The 17,131-nt window shown below is 41.9% G+C and overlaps 1 protein-coding gene across 1 annotated transcript in view; it reads right to left on the bottom strand.

Annotated features, from left to right (window-relative positions):
• Positions 1–14,076, bottom strand: part of prdm16 (PR domain containing 16) — a 168,670-nt gene extending 154,594 nt beyond the window's left edge. Inside the window, 1 exon segment of the mRNA XM_013271151.3 lies at positions 13,786–14,076. Within this exon segment, the coding sequence (XP_013126605.3) occupies positions 13,786–13,822 (37 nt within the window). The 5' untranslated portion in view covers positions 13,823–14,076.
• Positions 14,077–17,131: the final 3,055 nt, after the last annotated feature.

Below are 17,131 nucleotides of genomic sequence, written 5' to 3'. Positions count from 1 at the left end.
CCTCGCAGAGAGAAGGAGAGACATGAGAAAAACAACTAAGCAGTCCTACAATGGACAGGGAAAGAAAGCAGGAGTAAGAGAGTGAGGCACTTACAAATAAAGATGTAACAGTGTCAAAGGAAAAGGGAAGCGTGTGGGCCTGCTGCTAATTTCCCGCCCTGAGTGCAGTAATCTGAGGGGAAGATTAAGGTGAAGGAGTTATTCTTGACTATTTTATTAAGAGGTGCTTTAGGCGCTGGAAGAAGGGGCTTTAGTGCTCCTCCAGCAGCGTGCCATACAATACAAGACAAACATTTGCTGTTATTTCACCAAAGTACTCTCAGATGTGCTGGGTCGGGTCCTTGCCTTTTGCTGTGGAGGAACTTGGCATCAAAGTTACCTACAATTCTTTAAAAGCAACAACAAATAAAACAAAAACAACAAAAAAAATCCCTCCTGTGAGGCGGGTCATGCCCCGAAAAAACTGTCCAGCTAATGAATTACAAGCTGTTAAAAGAAGGGATGGAAACCATGACACCTAACTTCAATTTAAAATTTTACCTTATATCAAAGAAAATGGTGCAAACATGTGGATCTGAATGCCGCCATTAATGCGTTCACCTCATTGATTAATCATATTTTCCTTTCTTTCCAGTGACTTAGAAAAATGGGTAATCTAGCAGAAATCTAAAATAATGGAGATTTAACTTCATGTCCCAGTCTTTTAAGAAAAATTTGAATTTTTACGTCATTAAAAACAAAACGCTGCAGTATATAAAAATTCAAATGAAGCAAAGTCTGACAAGAGGCCAGTAGAAGCCTCACCCACCTGCCTCTTTTGTTTGCTTTGTCATTGCTTAACCATTCTTAAGCACTTACTGCTCTTCAGTGCTGTTGAAAAACAAGATGCCTCTGTCAGTTATGCACATGTGTGCCTGCGGTCATCGAAGTGAACTTTTACTGCATTCAGGAAAATGAAGAGAAACTGATTTGCAAAGCCAATTGAAACAGCACAGAAATAACAGTAACAGCCCGTGGAATCCACCCCCAAACTTAACCAACATGCAGGTCCTTGAGTGCAAACATTTGTTTGGAACAACATCTTCCTAATTAAAACTGCTTAATTGGCATGTCTGGAAACCTCAAGAACTCTGAGTCGAACGGTCAGCGTGGACAGACAAAAACCGCAGAAGTGGCCGTTTCAACCACTCATAAAACACAATTCCGAAACTGGATCTTCCACTTTCCTTTTCTGTTTTCGAAAAAGAGGATGTGGCTAGACTTGATGAGGAGAGAGGTGGAAAGTGAGGGAGACATAAGGCTTGGGAAGCCTCTCCTTAAACCAAACTTAGAAATTCTAATTATGTCATTTCAGACTTTAAAGATAGTCTGCCTGATTAAAATTTTGAGGCCACCGTTTCGTCAATCAGTGTGAACACAGAGTATCGCTTGTACCAAAGCCCTAATAAAACCTTTTGTGTCCCAAGATTAATGCTCTTCTACAGCAGTTACAATACATGCACACCCTATTAACAAAAAAAGTTCTGGCATGCATCAAAGATTACAAACTGAAAGTGAATCCAACTGTGGAATTTCCTTTAAACGCAAGGATTATCCACCATCCATCACCCAACGTCCCAATGACTGCTTATTTGGTTACGACAGACCCGGAAGAGGCAGCCCAGTTCGTGGCATCGCTCGAGTCCTGTAGGTGATGATGTGTGAACTCTTCAGGGAAGGGCAGCAACAGTAAGTTGCTTAGAAGGGCCAGACTAGAAAGCTGGTGATGTTTTAGAGCAGATGTAATTGCCAGCAAAAGAAAGTAGCACTAAATCTCTCATGAGTTGTAAAACTCTATAACTATAATAGCTGTTCATGTGACAAATAGGGAATCAAAAATTCTCAATTCCAATCTCTGTTCACTTTGATGCCAACCAAATAAATGATTGAGCAATATTTTTTTCCCCATCTTAGCTCAGTTTACAACCATCAGAAGCCAGCTGAAGTATTTCTTAAGCTAGCATGGGGCCTTACATCAAACTCAAACCCATGTAGCATTAAAGTCTGCAAGCTAAGCCTAGTTTTACAAACCAAAACCAAATTCTGCCACACAAGTGTAACTGGTCTGGGTGTGTGCAGCTCGCAGTGCCACCCCTAGCTTCTGTGTGTGTCTTTTCTTTGTTGAATGGAGGGTTAAGTGTGTGTGTGTGTGTGTGTGTGTGTGTGTGTGTGTGTGTGTGTGTGTGTGTGTGTGTGTGTGTGTGTGTGTGTGTGCACTTGTGTGTTTCTTGACTGGAAAGAGTAAAAAAAAAGTGCCGTGAGTATTTTAATCTCTCCTTCCTGTAAAGTCACATGTGATTATGTGATATCCAACAGTTCAGAATCAGGTTATTCAACTCTAAATGACAGCGCTCTTATCTCTGGACTGTGTCTATAGGTGAACCTTTTCCAGCATGGAGAATATAAAGTTAATATAGGCCGAGCACTTTGCCTTTGGGACACTGAGCATCACACAGACGCATGCTTGTAATAGAGCTATTTGTTTTCCTCAGAAAGCTGTCCAAACGCTCTCGCTGGGATCACTCGACTGCACAAAGGCCAGCTATGAATTGGTCAAATCCATTGAGATTGGTCATTGATTAGGCCTATGGCTATAGGGGCACAAATATGCAACTAAATTAGATATTGGTGCTTGTGTGTGCGGACAGCTGTGAGCGTGCATGCGTGCATTGCTGTTGCACTGAAATCCACTTAACCTGCGTCCGCTTCTGATGAAGTTTTATAAACCGTGAACTTCCAAATGAAATATCAGTCTTAAACCTCTTCTGAGCAAAACAACCATTCACTTCAATAAGAGCATTAATAGTACAGTTTTTTGTTAGCTTGTATAAGTTCATCATGATCATGATTTAGACGGCATGATCTAGGTAAGCCACTAGTTTTCCACCAGTCTTCCTTAAACATGTTTTAATATAATAATATGAATATATAATAGTAAACATACACATCTCACAAAACATATAATGGACTATAGATAACTTTCTCCTGCCCCTTCTCATCTATTTCACTTCTTCCTCACATCCGCTGCCCTTCCTCTTCAACATCTCCCTTTTCAACAAGAGCGGTTTGCCGGGGTCAGAAAGCAATTTAAAACCTCTATTAATGAGAGTCAGTGAGAGAGAAAGAAAGCGAGAGAAGTGAGAGAAGAAGAAGTTAAAAGAAGGGAGAGAGAGATAGATGAGGTAGTGGGGCGGAGAGGAGAAGAGGATGAGGAAGGAGGCAGGGGGGTAGTCTGGGGTGTCAGCCATCAAAGCAGACCAGGAGAAAAGAAGGCCAGGTGCTGTTTGTGGGAATGTGCCGTCCATGGTTCCAGGGACCAGGGAGCTAAGGAGGGGGAGGTGGGGGCACGGTGGTAATTAGCCAAGCCTGGAGGAGAGAGAGGGCCCTTGAGGGCCCGCGGGGATAGCCCCTCCGAGAGGATACCATTTGCACTTCTACAGGAGCCGCCAGCCCCGGGCCACAAAGAAGGGGAAAAGGGGAACTATGGCATCCTTTATCAGGCCGGACAAAGACGCCGCATCTTTTCAAAGGGGACCGGAGAGAGAGAGAAACTCCAGTGTTCCAAAGAAGGAGGGGAGAAATAGGAAAAGAGAAGAAAAGAAAGAATCTTAGGACCGGTCAGGAGAGAGACAGAGGGAGAGATGCCAGTGTGTGGGTTGCAAAGCGAGACAGGAGGTTACGGTCATACCGTGACCCAGTCGCTCCTTTGAGACATCAGAAATTCACTAATGTCCCACACACGCTTAGATAACACACAGGCACAAGTATATTCCCAGCGCATGGCAACAAAAACAAAACAAAAATGGCATCACGTTGTTTGTAAACGCTATCATATTCCAACTCAGCTAACATCACTTTCAAGATATGAATTAGAAAATGTATCCTTAACCGAAACAACACTTTGTCTTAAAAGAGGCAAGTCAGTTTGCTCTCTCGCTTCTTCTCATGGCAGCTAAGTAGAGGCAGTGGATAAGGAGCGAAAACGGCCACCCTACCTCTGACATTATCTGGGAATCTTAAGAGTTTTGCCCTCTTGTAGAGCGACGGAAAGTGAAGGTCACTGACATTACTTTTACCTATTACCTTTGGAGAAGGGCTGCACAAGGGGGTGAATAGTAGCCATTGAAGCTATGAGGTTTTGTGCTCCCTGTTTGAGAGCAGCCTGACAGCCTTAGCTGAATAGGGGCCAGGGGTCAGACAGGTCATGTGATAAGGCATTTCAGACCTGCATGTAGGGCCCCAGACTGAAGAGGCCTGAAAAAAATCTCAAGACCCCCCCCCTCCCTTCACTGTGTCTCTTCTCCTCCTTTCTTTCCCCTTTCCTCTCTGTCCCCTCTCTCTCGCTCCCTTGCTCTCTCTGGACACAAAATGCCATTTGTTGTCCGTCAGTCAGTAGCGCAGAGCCCGGGTCGGGCCCGGCGCTGAAAGCTCCATTCACACACCCTCTCACCCAGGGATGTTTTTGCAATTCAATATTTTCACACGCAGGCAGCTTCATCGTTACTTTGGAACCGTACACTTGGCAGGATGAGGCTGGGGGCCTCTGGGACAGAGGGGCTGAGAGGTGGAGGAGAGGGGTCAGCACAGAGGAATCCTAGTGTCAGGAGGGGACGGGCCTACGCCAGCTAATGGGCCATCTTGAAATGTTTTAGCCAAGACCCCTCCAACACCTACGCGCACACACACAAATAAGTGTGCACTCACTCGCGAACGATAGCACACACATTCCACCCTACTCATCGCTTCACAACCAATCTGACTCCAGGTTAACAAGGACGGCTCTTATTTCCTTCATCAAAATCTCTGCGCTAATATAGTCACACTATCCCGCCAGGAAAAGATTTTTTTTTTTCACTCACACCACACTGCATCTTTCTAGCCCACATCTCAAATACACAGGGCAGACCAAGCCATAACCAAAATACAATGGTTATATGTGTTTTTGGGAAAAGCGCATAACCACACTCAGAAAGCCCAACATGGGTTTCATTTCATGTTTCAAGGCTCACGCAAGAAACAGAAAATGGAGCAAAAAACACAGAGCAGTCGAGAACAAACGTAGGTGCTTCGTGTAAAGATGCTTTTCACCAAACCCTTCCGTGAGATTTATTCCAATTTCACAACTGTAACACCAAAGGATTTGTTTAACATACAGAGTGGCTGAGGTAAATTGGGGGGGGGGGGCTGCACTAATATATTTATCCCGCGCACCACACTCTACTTAATGAAATTAAACCACACCAATCGTGGCCCTTTGTCTCTGGGGAATTCAGTAATCAACATGCCACCAGTTTTCATTTTGTATGAAAATAAATGGCAGCTGGTGATATGGGCCTAATTGTGTTGCATCAGGGAGGAGCTGGGTGAGAAAAGAAACTTGCAGCAGCGATGTAGTGGAGCCAATTTTCATGGACAGGGGTGCTCGGGAGAGGTGGTCAAATAAGCAGAGGCATTCATCTGGGAACTGCTACCCAGCTTCCACTCTCTCCTCCTCTCCCTCCTCTTTGTTCTATCCATCATACTCACAGAGAAAGTTAGGAAAGTATGAAACAAACAGAGAATCGGTGAGCCCTATGCGCCAGAGCCTGGCAGGGTCACTGGATAATGACAGCTCAATTACTGTGAATCTCCATGTACAACCCCCGCCTCTCATAATACAATCCACACCCGCCCCACCCAGCATGACAAATTTGTCAAACGCACCAAAACGATGGGCCTGACAGTGTAATCGCTAACCGTCCCAACCGACATGAAAGAGGTCTTTATCTGGCCAAATCAAAGAACCTGATCTCTGAGAGAAAAAGGGTGGGGGGGCTGACCAGAGAGGAGAAATGTCCCGCTCGGCCCCCGCGAGACATGGAGATGTCTCTAATCCCCTTTAATGAGACACTGCTTGCCCATCTTTGTGGTAATGACGAACCACAGTGAGAAAGACAGCGAGGAGGAGGAGGGAGGGAGGGAGCAGGAGAGATAGAAGTGGAGATGGAGCCAAGGCTTTGAACTGGCGGTCTTATGAAAGGGGAAGCAAGCAGTGGGAGTTTAGAGCCACACTGCCTCTACACATCACTGTTTGTTTCCAAAGACAGGCAAACAGCCCAGGGGACAGAGCAGTTTGTCTGCTTATCATATCAGAACAGGATGAGCCATCATCAGCTGTGCCGGACTGGGACTTGAAATAGACAGCATGTGTTTGCGTGAGTATGTGCGAGTATGTGTGAGTATGGAGGCACGAGCTACGATTCAGACAAAGAGAAGAAGAAAACTGGAAAATGAAGTGCCACATTTCTTTGTGATCACTAAATGCATTTTTATGCTCATTTTTATGCTGGTTTTGTGTCACCTTGTCATTACATTGTACTGATGGCTGATGGTAGGTCACGCCAATAGCTCATTTCAAGATCCTGCATATTAGTAGCAGTATTAGTTTTCATGCATTTGCAGTGCATAGGTACACTCTATATCTATATATGGCAAATGGATCACACAATATACCAAAATATTGCTTTAAAATATGCTTTAGTACACTGCATTTGAAAAAGCTCTGTATGTATATACAGAAAAAGTTCAGTGACTGTTTCTTTTTTGGAAATTCGCCATTACAACTGCTGAATCCTTAATTTGGATCACAAAAAGTAGCCGATCATATGTCGTCTCCTTGTGATTAAAGATCTGGCAATATTGAAATAATATAGCACACAATGGAAACAGCTTTGCAGTGAGCATGGAGTAAATTAAAGTGAAAGCAACATAAAGGTCAGTTCATGAATGGATAAAAGGGAAAGGAGATGTAGAATTGGAAAGAAGTGAGTGGGAATGAGGGAGAAAGTGCGAGGGTTAATACCAAACAAATCAGGATTAGACTCAGATAAGACTAGTCACAATGTTGAGCAATCCCTGGGATATCACAGTGCAAGGGGGAATCATGAGGGCTGTTAGCGCACACTAATTAGGGAGTCGACACATTTGCCCCCTTGTTTTGCAAACAACACACACTGTTTAGCAGTGGGTGGTACACAATCACACAAGACACTCATAGAGCTAATCATTTAGTGTTAATCAGCATCCTCGGAAGTAAAGATGGGATATTTCCAATGGGATGATTCCAGCAGTCGTGATGTATTTTTAATACTCTAGACATGACCCACCAGTGGCTGGACATAATTTGATAAGCAACCACGGGTCAAGATAAAATGCTCTTTACTTCAGGCCTTTCGTATTTTTTTCACCTCATTTTCATTAACACATATGACTCATTCTGTTCAGTTATTTTTACCAAGATCCCTGCCCCCATCTGCAGGCTGAAAACAAAAAGCATAAGAAGAGACAAAAAAACAGGGGGCTGAAAAGAACAGGAAAAAGTGAACATCAGCACTATATCTGAAACCCTCTCAGGCATGTCAGATTCCCCACTACAAAGTGATTTGGAGACTGTTGTTTTTCTAAACATGGCAGATGAGGTCACAGCGCAAGTGGACAAACAGGCATTTTTGCCAGCTGAATATGGTGAGGTAAACGTATCAATAAAATGAATGGGATTTGGAGCCATGTGCAAGAGCTTAATAAAATGGTATTTGTATATCAACTCAAAATTTGACTTGGTCAGCAACGAAGCGGAAAAAGATGCACGGAGCTAAAATTTGTGTGAGTGTGTATACGTGTGCGTGTGTGTGTCTCAGTGTGAGAGCGCCTGCGTGTGTCCAGGTGCCCACCCATCGCTGTGCCAGACTTGGCCAAGGTCAAAGCTCCAAACAGTGACAGGACCTCCAATAACTGTACAAAATGGTGCGCACACTGATTCCCACACACTTGCACGCATTTAGTCAGCCAACAGTGCCGGCTCCTGCTGTTTGGATGACATTTACACTCAACCTTTCTAGTTTGTGATTGATTGGGGTTAAAGCATACCAATGCACAAAAAATCTGTCACCACTGAGGTGTGTGTGTGTGTGTAAGTGTGACCAGGCGGGATCCATCTGCATTATACTGTATGCATGGCTTCAGTGCGTGCTTGTGTATGTGTCACTGGAAAGCAGGGAACTATGAAAGGCAAGTCAAATGTTTCAAAGCAAGTCTTCAGTGAAACCCAGTCAACAGCGAGGAGTCACTGGGACTTCACTACTCCGCTAAAACTATACCAATAATTCTGCTAAAATGAAGCAGAAGCCATTTATTGTCATTCTGAGAACCCAAACCAAATCAATGTCGTTGTTTCTGTCTCTTTTGTGCAGATTGAAATAATACACTAGATAAGAAGGTATTTATTGGCCATATATAAAATTAAGCCAACACAAGCTTTTCATTTGAAGTGATATCAAGATAGCTCGAAGGTAATGCGATAGGGAGTGCTGTAGTACGTGCTGGGGATCACTTGGTCAAATGATGGATGTGACATTCAAATATTAGAATAGAAGTAAATAAAAAAACAATGACGAAAGGGGCGAACAAGTAATTTCATCCTCATAATTGCTGAAAGACAGAAGAAGGCTTTCTGTAATTTGTTTGATTCACGTGTTATTTCATTATCCACTTTATTACATTTTTTTTTACATTTTATGGCAGTTGCCCTTGACCAGATTGGAGTCTCTGTTTTCCAGTGAACACTTGGCCAAAACAGCAGCAGCAAATTCATAAGACTAACTGACTGAATAACAATAAAAGCATTTCTCCTGAGACACTGTTTCACTGTTGAGCTGGGAAAAGGAGGAACCAAAAACAGTCCGAGGAAAAAAAGAACCATAAAATACTGTATATAATAACTGATATACTTGAAGTTCGATAAATTATTCTATTAAAAGCATTACAGCTGTAGTAAATCATAGCTTAAATCATCAGTTAATCATTTGTTTACTTATCACCTGTGTGTATTCCTGGCACAGGTGCGAGAGATCATATAAGTTTTCTTTCTAAGCTCAATGCAGACTTGCAGGAACGGTTACATAAAAACTATTTTCACCATAGGAATCAAATGGTGACCATATGTTACTCCATGAGACGCAAGACGAGACACTGAACGGACCATAACCATGACCTTGTCCTAACTTCGACTAGAGCAGCTTCCTCTGCAACAAATTAATATGTTACAAACATGCAAAAATCACAGATGAGTCACACATAAATCTTTGTTGGCTTTCTAACTGTCAGTTGTAAAGCTACTCCTTTCAAAGGACATCATACAGTGTGTTCTGGTTACACAGTTACATGTCAATACAAAAGCATTTTACTAAATGCATATGGACAAAAATTATCATAAAAGGAAATAAACATGGAAAACCAGTCAGAACCTCCCTCCTCACGACATGCACGAATCTGCAATCTGCACATGTACGCACTCAAAATGAGGAAATGACATCCAAATCCAAAACTTCTATAATCAAGTACTTATGTAGGAAACGTGGCCTCGCCAAGTGTGGACTGATGCAATTAGTCAGGCTACACAATTTTTCAATCATTCAGAAATTGACACAAATGGTCCTAAAATCAGTCCAAATGCTCAGATCAAAATCCCCCAAAACCATATAAAATAAAATAAATTGAAAACTATATTGAAAACTTCACTTTAGAAATCACTGCAAAGCATGTCATCCTCATAACAAGGTGGTGAACAATGTCTGTAACAGAAAAAAAAATAGGCTGTAGTATGCAGAAGTAGCAAGGTCTGCACATTTCGACGACAGCCAAACGGTGATGCCTGAATCGGTGCTGCAAAGATCATTCACATCATCACACATGAATGCAAATGGGCTCTATGGAACCACAAGAATCTCAAGTTTCCCTCCCTGTTTTAGCTATGCACGGTCTGCAGCAATAAAGCAAAGATCTCACAGGTATTTTTATTTCACAATTTATCCAGCGTTACTGACATTCAGCATAAACAAATGTCTCTGTGGGTACTGTAAATGCACTGAAAGTGATTTTGCCAGAATTCATAAAGGAACAGATAAAAATCTGTAATTATTCTCAAACCATCAAAATAACAGTCATTAACAATATTTGTCTGCACTAACTGACCGGTGCACTTCAAAATAAAAGCAACTAAAACTGAGATTTACAGTTTCATAAAAGTACCCCCCCCCCCCCCCCCCCCCCACTCCCCTCCCCACACACACACGGACACACACACACACACACACACACGCGCACACAAAAAGAAAGAAAGAAAGAAAGAAAGAAAATCTTGCTACTGTGGATTTCCTCTGCATTTGATGATCCTATCATTTTTATGTCCAGGCTCTAATCTGTGAACATGAAGGAGTGCTATCTGACACATATTACCGCTGCATAGCAGTAACATATTGGGTCCCTGAACGTTTAGCCAGAAGTTCAACATAGCTACCATTGTTGGTTTTAAAGTGTTATGGGTTGGGTTTTATTACTTCTGTCAAAACATCAGAAGCTGTTGAGCCAGGCCAAGTTCATGACTGGGAGTCCATCTAATAAGGGGCCTTTAACACGAAGATCAATAGGATATCTTGCGATTAGTACATGATAGAAAGAGACAGAGGCAGGCCGTGAGAGAGGAAAGCTGTCTGAAATTGTGCACATCTTTCCAAACACAAAATCACAAAAGCAAGACTGTACAAAAACAAGAATTATTTTCTGATTATGCAGAAGATTAAAATCGGTGTAGAAAATCGATAATCTGCGTAAATTCACTGGCTTTCCATTTCACCATAAGTGAGAAAGCACACGGTTCTTTTTTTAATTACCTTTTTTAGCGCAGTAGAGGAAGAGAACAGCGCGTGCGTGTTTATGTATTGCTCTCACCTGTGTACTAAAAAAAAACATACCTGAAAATAAATGTACGCCCACTCAACCGGAAGTCTTAATTGATCAAAAAAAAAAAAAAACCCACACACACAATTTAACGCTACATGTGGACCCCTAAGAATACCACAATAAAACCGCCGCAAGGTGTTAAACATTTCAAACACAATCAGCCTTCTGTAGCGCGCACGGACACACACACACACATACTCACGCATAACCTCATCGTGAATAACGCCAAAAGCAATTATATTGTCACTTTGCGTCTTTATTCTCAGCTAGATTGGCTGTATTGATTTTTTAGTTTTTTAAGATAACAAGAGGCCAAGTCCCATATCAAATCCGTTCCGTTCGATAAAATGAGATGTGGCGTTAAGGCTCGAGTGTCTCCATGGAGTCATTCACTGGTTAGGAAAAAAGTTAAATTAAATTAAATAAAAATCAAAGCTTAGAATAGACTGTTTAATATTTTTAATAAAAAATTAATAAATACAATAGACGTTGATCTCAAATTAAAAGTTGCACCTTTTCATATAATATTCAGCAAAAAAAAAAAAATCTGAGGAACAGAAAGTAAAACCATTTTTTCCTAAAAACAAAACACAAAAACACTCATCAACACTTTAATGCTGACGCGAAAGTATTATGTCAACACACCAGAACTAATGCATAGCTTGTTAGAGATCAATGCCACTTTGCATTAAAGCGCTCACATCGTCGTTTTAGGTGAAAAGTTTCTAATATCGTGGCCTTTAATGTGCAGTCGGTGTCCGCGAGAACAATAACATAATAATATAAAAATATTAATAACAATTATAAAACCATAAAGCAGCTGCTGCATAATAGCCGTGGGCCTACAGCCTACTGTACTCAGCTACAGAAGAGTGTTTTACCCGAGCATCAAAAAAGGGGGGAACGCACTCCCCCCGCGTCGCATTCAAAAGTTGTGGGCCTGCACGATTTGAATGTTAAGGAAGAACATGATATTTTTCATGCCTTCTGTCTGCTCTGTTTTTCCTACCGCTGCAACACAACAGATTGGAGGCCTGTGAGCTGCAGAGGCTCCCAGTGCTGAGTGCTACAAAGCCAGGTATTTGTGTTCATTAGCACCCGGATCAACAGACTATCAAGGCTGTTTAGAGATCAAGACCAAGTGCAATTACTGGCAATAGGCTGGGTCCTCCACACGTTTAAGTATTTTCACAAAGCAGCCTAGTTTACGTTTTTTCCTTTAACCCATTTTCTTTGAAAAAAATAAATTAAAAAACAACAACATTATGTATATGTATTTCTTGCTTTGTTTTAAACTTGTACGGGAACTTTGTCCTCTCGTGTATGGCAAACGTGTGAAAGTGACACGATAACAACAAGAACACGACTGCAAACTGGGGAGAGGGGAAAATGTTATTGTTTTTATTCTCGTTGTTTTTCCTTTGAAAGAAAGAGCGCTGAAACCCCCTCCCTGAAAATGAATTAAACAGCACTAAAATAGAACAGATTTATTTGGGACGTGTCGTAAGTAAAGCTCTTTTTCCAAAAAAATTAAATAAATAAATAAATACATAAACATTTCATGTCTGTTCAAATGCTTGGCACGGAGTATTTGGTCTGAAATGACTTTGTTGAAAAGCCTTAATTGCGTCTAATGTGAGGTCGAGGTTCACGCTGAATTAACAGGGAGGGAGGCAAAGTTACAAAGTTTTCTGAAAGGGCCTGGAAACACCCAAATAAAGCACGTCCAACATACGAGACAGCATATTCCTAAAATAATATATTTTCCCCCCATTATAATAAAACAACATACAAGCTAGAATGCAAGCTTTCACAAAACCACAGCTCAAGTCACTATGGTTTGGAAGAAAACAAACACCAAGGCAGAAACAAAATAAAATGACAACAGGCCCGCAATAGAAATCGCGATGTTGTGAAGCATTTGTCTTTCAAATGAATTGTGGATAAATAAAGCCGAGTGATCCACGCAGGGCTGTGGAAGCCAAAGTGCATTCATGCAAGAATAAAATCGGCGGTTTAAGTAAATGTAATTCATAAATCAACCCACCAACAACAAACAAATGTCAAACGATAAACATGGTCCATTTCCAACAACAAAGTGCTCATGTTCACACTCACACTAAAAAAAAGAACCGAATACATGAATTTTCCGTGTGACGCGACCAGCAGCCCACAAAAGTCGTCGTATGGGCGCTCTCAAGACACATTATTGATTGGCATTCCCTCGAGGAAGAAACAGCCTGCTGCTGCAGTCCGGTGGCCTTGGGTTTTGGGACGAAACAAATTAGCGGGAGAGCAATATCTGCTGAGATTTGAGCAGGATCGAATTAAAGAAGAAGAAGAAAAGTCCTTATTAAAATATTGCTCTTTCCTTTCTAAAATCGCATCTCTGCGTCTCAGTTTGCAGGCAAATGAAAGAGTGCGCCCAGGCTCGGTGTGAGCTCTGCAGCGAGCAGCAGAGCAGTGCCACAGCGCCCACTATTTTAAAAGCGGGGAATATTATTTCACAAGACTTGAAACGGCTCTATGAAAAAAAAAAAGTTACTATCCATTTCGACAACTTTCTCGGTAGCTTCAGGAGAGGAATCTGCGCCTTCGCGGAAGCCCCCGACAACCGATAAAGAGCAAAAATACGAGATGAGGCTCAATTATGGGAGACAGTGTTTATCTGTGCCTTTTATCGGAGTGTAATCAGCTAAAACACCAGCGGCGTTTCTCATCACACATGAAAACTTTTCTTTTTTGTTGACACTGGAACCAGCGAAGCCAAGACCGCAACATGCAGGGAAACGACACTGAGCGGCCGAAACGGGACATATTTACAGCGGAAAAGTTATTTTTGAACAAAGAGTAGTCCTATCCTCTCTTAAGGATATGGCAAATGACAAGGACACAGTGGACATCTACGGAGAAGGGAGTTTGGAGCCGGTGGGTGAAAGCGATAAGAAGGGGGAAAAAAATAAGACCTACTTTTGGCCAGTTTTCTCGCCCTCGCCTTGGATCTCATCTTGTCGGCTTGTAGATTCCTCTCGTCGTCCTCCGTGAGCCCAGAAGCAGCAACAACACTATCTTCATCTCACCAGCATTGTCAGTTGTGATACCTTCGCACATGCGCACAGGCCATTCAATCTGACACCCTCGCCGGGGCCAAAAAACTTTCCAATGTATTCATCATCATCACTTTTTTTTTGTCCTATCGTCTCCCCTTTAGATCACTTATCTCTTCCCCTCCTCCTCTTCCTCCTCCTCCTCCTGCTCTCTCTTCACCATCTCACCTTCCCACCCTCCCTCCCCCTTACCATCCCCTTACCCTCCACCCCCCACCCACCCCCTCTCACCCCTCCACCCGCCCCATTCAGCTCCTGCCAGCACCCTCTTGGATTTTTACCCCCTTTAACAGCGACTGCTTGGTTTTCTCCAGCACAGCGGTGAGCGCAGTGAGGTATGGTGGCGAGGTCAAGGTCGTATTGTAATACTGGAATTACATTTTTTAATATAATTTGATCATTATTACAGTATTTATAATTAACATAATATATTATTTTGTTGTTTTTGTTCCTGTTTATTTAAATGGGGTTTTTTTTTCGTGCTATAAAAACTACTTTCTTAATTTAAAGACTTACAGAAACTTTGTGTTTAGGCTGTTGCCGCTACTGATACCTCAGCGTGTGTTGCTGGAGCTGCAGAGGTTATTTTTAACTTCATTAATTCACACGCACACGTAAACAGGTCCAAGGCTCGAGCTCGATTGTGGTTGCAACTTTACAAGCTTACAAGCTATGATTTGTGTGTGTGTGTGTGTGTGTGTGTGTGTGTGTGTGTGTGTGTGTGTAAGAACCATGTTGCCCTCAGGACAAGCAGCGGCCAGCAGCTGTTTGACGCATGCACGGCGCCTCCACCAGCAGAGTCCTACCGGAGAGACGTCCATGCTTTCTTTCTTTTTTTTCTTTTTTCTTTCTTTCTTTTGTTTCCTTCTGTGTTCACATTTGTAACAGCCGTGCTGCTTATTTCTTGGATAACTTTCTGTCCACAGTTAGCAACAACCGTGCGCACACTGCTTTGGCAGATCACCTGAACGCAGGTAGCCAGATTGCAGGCTTTCTTTTTGCAGCTGTGACTTTTGCCTTGCACCTGTTTGTTTGTTTGCTCCAGGCAGAGGAAGACCGTCTTTACGTTACGTGCATCCAGCAGATCGATGTAAGGACTCAAAGGTAAAGTTTAGATCTCTGTTCTCGACAAAAGAATCTGCTCAAACACAGCTACATTCAGCACAACATTTTCTTAACTTGTTAATGTACAATTCAGAAAACAAACTGCATTTACACGAGACATTTTGTTAGACAGTGTAGTTTTATTACAACAATTTTACCATCTTTGTTATTATCATTATTATTATTATTATTACATACGCACAATATATTTTTGCTGATGTCCAAACATTTCATGAAAAAAACGAAAGACGCAGTAAAAGCTGTAAACATTTATTCCGATTTTACTATTTTTTAAAAATAATCTTCTGACTTTTTAAAGCAACAAGATCCCGTTTGGCTGCCAGGCCGCTCGATATATTCATGTGGTGCCTGCATGGGCCTTTAGCCTACATGTCATATGGGAATGGTTTCCGTCTAGTTTAGCTGAATAAAGGCGGCTCTATGTTGGAGCCTATTAAAGATCGGTGACGATGGAGCAACTGCAGTCTGCTGGGAGAGCGGCAGGGATCTATTCCTGGATATATTTTTTATGGGCTATGCTACTTACAAATCCATACACATTATTATTATTATTATCATTATTATTATTGTTATTATCATTGAACAATTATTATTATTATTATTATTATTATTATTATTATTATTATCATTATTATTATTATTATTATTATAATCAATAATAATAATAATAATAATAATAATAATAATTTCTTAATTACACTGCGAATAATTCGGCGATGTGTGACAGTTCTTTGGTCTCCTTGCATCGTGACTTCTTACAGTGTGCGGTGATCTGAATAAAGGATCGAGCTCATGTCCCCACACAGTCTATACTGGGAGAGAAATTGCCGTGGGATGTTTTCCCACGAGTTGAAGTGAAACGAAAGACGTGATCATTAATCAATAACAATCAGCAGCAATTAGCATACATTAAGTGCATATTAGGGAGTTTGTCTCGCATCATGAGGCGAGGAGGTTTGCGTTGTTGGCTTGACAGAATGCAGACATGAAGAGTGAGAAGTACGGCGTGTGAGGGCCACCTGGTTACCTGTAACCTGTTAATATATTTTCTTTGGGATACTATGAAAAAAATCATCAGGTAAAACACGAGGGATTTATTTAAAAGAGAGAGAGAGAGGGAGAGAGAGAGAGAGGGAGAGGGAGAGAAGCTCACGGCCTTGCATGCGACGCAAAACAGGGACCGACAGATAGAAGAAACGGGTCGATAAGCACATAATAAATTATGTGAATAACAATCGTGTACAAAGGTTTTGTTTATTCCTTTTGGTATCCAAAAGAACCGTGGAAGCGTGACGACAAGCCATCGATAATCCATCGTTTTAATCGACCGGCTTTGTCGATACCTCCTCCTTCATCCAATTTCAGTCAGAGGAAAACTACAAAAAAGGGACATTCAGCAGAACTTTCTCCACTTTGTCGGAATAATTTCCACCAGTCTCCCGAAAAAGTTCAGGCCTCTCAATATTTCCTGCACATCGGGTTGGACAAATGACTTCACATGGTGCAACACCTTTTTTTTTTTTCCCTTTTTTTAAAGGAGCAATTAACTGTGATTATGCTTGCAAAGAAAAGTGTTGCTCTCCGACACTGGGCCGTTGGGGAATACTTTTCTGCGCCATTTAAAGCTTTAAATGCTTTGGGGAAACATAGAACGGCTGCTCGGAGAAACTTCGCGTTTCGTAGCATTTGCTTTCCAGAAATGTGACGTGCGTTTTTTCTCCCTTCTCTCTCTCTCCCCCCACCCTTACCTCCCTCTCTCTCTCTCTCTCTCTCTCTTTTGTCTTGCCACTGGAAAGAGCGCAAGAAGGCAGCACTGCTGGCTCCGTCCCCGGAAGAGAGGTGTGCTGCTGCACTCGCGTTCAGTCATCTGCACGTGCCGGGTCGCTCTCCGTTTTATTCCCTCTAATTAGACTAAAGAGAAGCAGATGGGATTCATAATCAGCGGAAAGTGACAACAAACAAACAGGCACAAACAGCAGCGAGATCCAGTTCGATAATATATGCAAAGCCTATAATTATTCGACTTTTTTGTTTTGTTTTCTTTGTTTTCTTTGATAATTTTATTATGTTGGCCTTTAACCTGC

The sequence above is a fragment of the Oreochromis niloticus genome, linkage group LG20 (genome assembly GCF_001858045.2).
Source record: "Oreochromis niloticus isolate F11D_XX linkage group LG20, O_niloticus_UMD_NMBU, whole genome shotgun sequence".
Lineage (NCBI taxonomy): Eukaryota > Metazoa > Chordata > Actinopteri > Cichliformes > Cichlidae > Oreochromis > Oreochromis niloticus.
Note: the sequence above shows the minus strand (reverse complement) of the source record. Positions and strands in the feature narration are given on the sequence as shown.